Below are 3,159 nucleotides of genomic sequence, written 5' to 3' on the forward strand. Positions count from 1 at the left end.
TGAAATAGGAGGGGGACAAGATCTGGGGCTTTAGAAATAAGAAGAGTGGGATTCTAGGGCAAGGGCTGGGCTCTGAAAGGAGGCGCGGAGGGAGGGGGCAGGGGAAAGCTTGCAGGGGACAGGGGCGTTCTACCTGTCAGGAAGGGGTTCCGGGTCTTTGCAGCCTGGGGTGTCTTGACTAAGGAGTCAAGGTTGACCAAGGAGGAGGCCGAGGGGCCCAGGAAGGACTCGGGTGTGCGAGCGCGGGCCTCCTTGCCGGGCTGGGTCAGGGCTTCCCCCACGCTCCCCAGGTCAAAGGCATCTGGCTCCTTGGTACCATTTTGCTTGGAACTGGGGATGGGGTCTCCGAACAGGTCCAGCTCTGGAATACAAGTGGTCGGGGGAGGGGCTGGTCACTCCGCGGGAGGAAGAGGGCCGAGGCCAGCTCGGGGCAGGCCCCTCGTCCCCCGGAGCGGTGCCATCGCCCGCCTCCTGCTTACCCACAGGGCTGCTGGGCTTCCCCGAGGGCAGGGCCTGGGCACCCTCCAGCCCCGCCTTGGTCTCTGTGGATCCTGGAGGTTTGGCAAATGGGTCAAAGGTCGAGGTGCCACCTAGAGCTAGCCCAGAAAGAAAAGGGGGGTGAGATGGGCTGGCAGAACGAGCAGGCACTAGACTGACCTCTTCCCAGGCCATCGCCCCTCCTACCAGACAGGATCTGCTGCCCCTTGGCCCTGGACAGAAGGGGACCCAGAGGGCCTCCAGCCCCTCACCCACCCCCTCTGGCCCTTCACTTACCAGGGGTGCTGGACGTTTCCACCAAGGCCCCCCCAGGGGTCAGCCCCAGTGTTGGGGAGTTTGCTGGGGGAGGAATTCTGTGCCCAGGGGTCTGTAGCGGGGGCTCCAGCAGGCAGCACTGGGGTCCGGCCCCAGGGTTCAGAGGAGGAAAGCGTAGGGGGCAGGTCCCACGGCTGGCTTCGGGACAGGATGCTTCCCGAGGGGACTGGAGACCAGGGGTCTTCGGAAGGCCCCCAGGAGGAGCCGCTGGGCTCTGTGTTGGACCTGAGACCTGAAGTGGGAACAGCATAGACATGATCCCAGGCTCACCCTGGGCCTTCCCAGTTCCCCGGGCCAAGTTTCGAGGCTAAGGGATCCATTTCACAGATTCGGGGTGCTGACTCACAACCACCCAGCAAGCTGGAGCCCAAATCTAGTAAGCTGTCCCCGGCGCCTGGACTCCGGGGCACGGGCAGCTCAGGCCACGTCCCAGGCAGGGACTGGCTGGGACAGGAAAGCCAGGGTGACAGGACCCAGGAGCTGGGTTCTCCAGACGTGCTCCCCCTTCCTCACTACGACACCGTGCCACAGGGGAGGCTGAGGCTCAGCGACCCTCAGCTGTGGGAAAGGGGGTGCCAGCAAGTGGCCAGGAAGGAAGGGGCTCTCTGGGGCCAGCCTGGGAGGCTCTTGCAGCCCTGCATGCCCACCTGGGATGTCCCATGGGTCGGCGGAGCAGTGTGTGGAGGGCGGGGCAGGGGTGGGTGCGAAGATGTCCGCCAAGTCCAGGATGGAGGACTGTGAAGAGGAGAGGCAGCCATGGCTCAGAGGAGGGCGGGCCCAGAGGGAGGCAGGCCCTGACCTGTCATTCTGACTCCAGCTCACCCGCTCCATCCATTCCATAAACGCCTCGTAATGACCCCCTGCCTCTGCACAGTGCTTCTCAGTTTGTTTCCTCGTCCATTGAGTGCCTGGTTTTCCTAACAACCTTGTGCAACAGGTACGGAAGGTGGTGCTGTGCCCATTTTACAGATGTGCCGGTTGAGCCCCAGAGAGGGGGAACAATTTGCCTGAAGTCACACAGCCAGGGAGAGACAGGGCTGGGCTAGAACCCAGGCCTGTCTGACCTTTCCTCCCTGTTCTGCTCCTCAGCCCATCAGTGGTAAGACTGGCCATAGGACTAGCTTTCCTCCCTACGTGTCCACGAGAAAACTGGCCACAGTGAACATGCAGAGCCAGCAGAAAAGGGGCAGACACACCCCAGGGGTAGCATGGACAGCTTCGGAGGGTGGCCTTGTTTCCAGCAGCTACCTACTCCCTCCTCTTGAAGAATACGCACATGAGCTCATATGCCTGAGTCCACCCCCAGTCGTGATCCACACATCACATCACCCTAGTATGTCAGAGCGGGAACTATCCAACAAGCCCACTATGCAGAGGAGGAAACTGGGGCCAAGACAACAACATGCCCCAGCCACAAAGTCGCAACTAATCCAGAACCCAACTCGAGGGGTCTCTGGTCAGGGTTCTCGGCATCCCTTTGCCAACAGCTTGGTCACCAGCCTATGCAGTGTGGGACCCGACCCGGGACTGCTGCGCCCCCTCCACCCCCATTTCATTGAATAAACACTTCGGTAGTGCTTACTGTATACCCAGCCCTGTTCCGTAATCTTTACAAACATGAACTCAGTTTATCTCCCAGGCTCTTGCCAGCCCACGCACCCCAGCACCCTCCCTACCTGGCTGGTTTTCAGCTTCTCCTCCTCCTTCCTCTCTTCTCTCTCGGGCTCTCTTTCCCTCCGACGGGGGGCTGCAGCCCCAGCACCATTGGCCATGGGGGAGTCATCTCCCCGCCAGGACCTCACCTCCTGCAGAAGGCACAGAAGGAGTGAGGAGAGCGTGGGCAGCCCAGGGCGGACTTGAGGGGCCCCGAGTGGAGAAAAGTGCAGGGCGGGCGGCAGCTGAGAGGTTAGGCATGGCGGGACCACCAGGTGAAGCGGGAGGAGCCTGGTTAGTGCCCTGTGAGCACCTCCACCAGCACCGGCACCAGCACAGGAGGCTCAGCCCACTACCTTCCGGTGCTCCTGCCGGCTCAGGCGAAGAGCCAGCTGCAGCTGCAGGTCCTCGTCCCTGAGGGAGGTTGGGGGGACTGGCTGCCAGGGAGGAAGAAAAAGGTGAACTTGGCCCAGCCCTCCCACTCCTGGGCCCGAAGGCAACATAGCTCTGCACAGGGCAGGGGATGGAGAGAAATGCCCGCCCAGGCAGCAGTGTGGTGGGGCCTTCCCCACGCTGAGACAGCTCCATCCTTTTCTTCTGGGCCCCCGAGTCTCCGCGGGCCCTGCTCCTGTCTGGTCTACCCGGATCACAGAGGATGTAGCATGGTGGTGTCCCTGCGCCCCCCCCCCCCCC

The 3,159-nt window shown here is 62.3% G+C and overlaps 1 protein-coding gene across 1 annotated transcript in view; it reads right to left on the bottom strand.

Annotated features, from left to right (window-relative positions):
- Window positions 1–19: 19 nt before the first annotated feature.
- EPN3 (epsin 3) overlaps window positions 20–3,159 on the bottom strand; it is a 9,003-nt gene continuing 5,863 nt past the window's right edge. Inside the window, 7 exon segments of the mRNA XM_014468203.2 lie at window positions 20–361; window positions 480–596; window positions 775–805; window positions 807–1,045; window positions 1,461–1,548; window positions 2,490–2,618; window positions 2,823–2,903. Coding sequence (XP_014323689.1) covers window positions 54–361; window positions 480–596; window positions 775–805; window positions 807–1,045; window positions 1,461–1,548; window positions 2,490–2,618; window positions 2,823–2,903 — 993 coding nt within the window. The 3' untranslated portion in view covers window positions 20–53.

Source organism: Myotis lucifugus, unplaced genomic scaffold, assembly GCF_000147115.1.
Source record: "Myotis lucifugus unplaced genomic scaffold, Myoluc2.0 scaffold_435, whole genome shotgun sequence".
NCBI lineage: Eukaryota > Metazoa > Chordata > Mammalia > Chiroptera > Vespertilionidae > Myotis > Myotis lucifugus.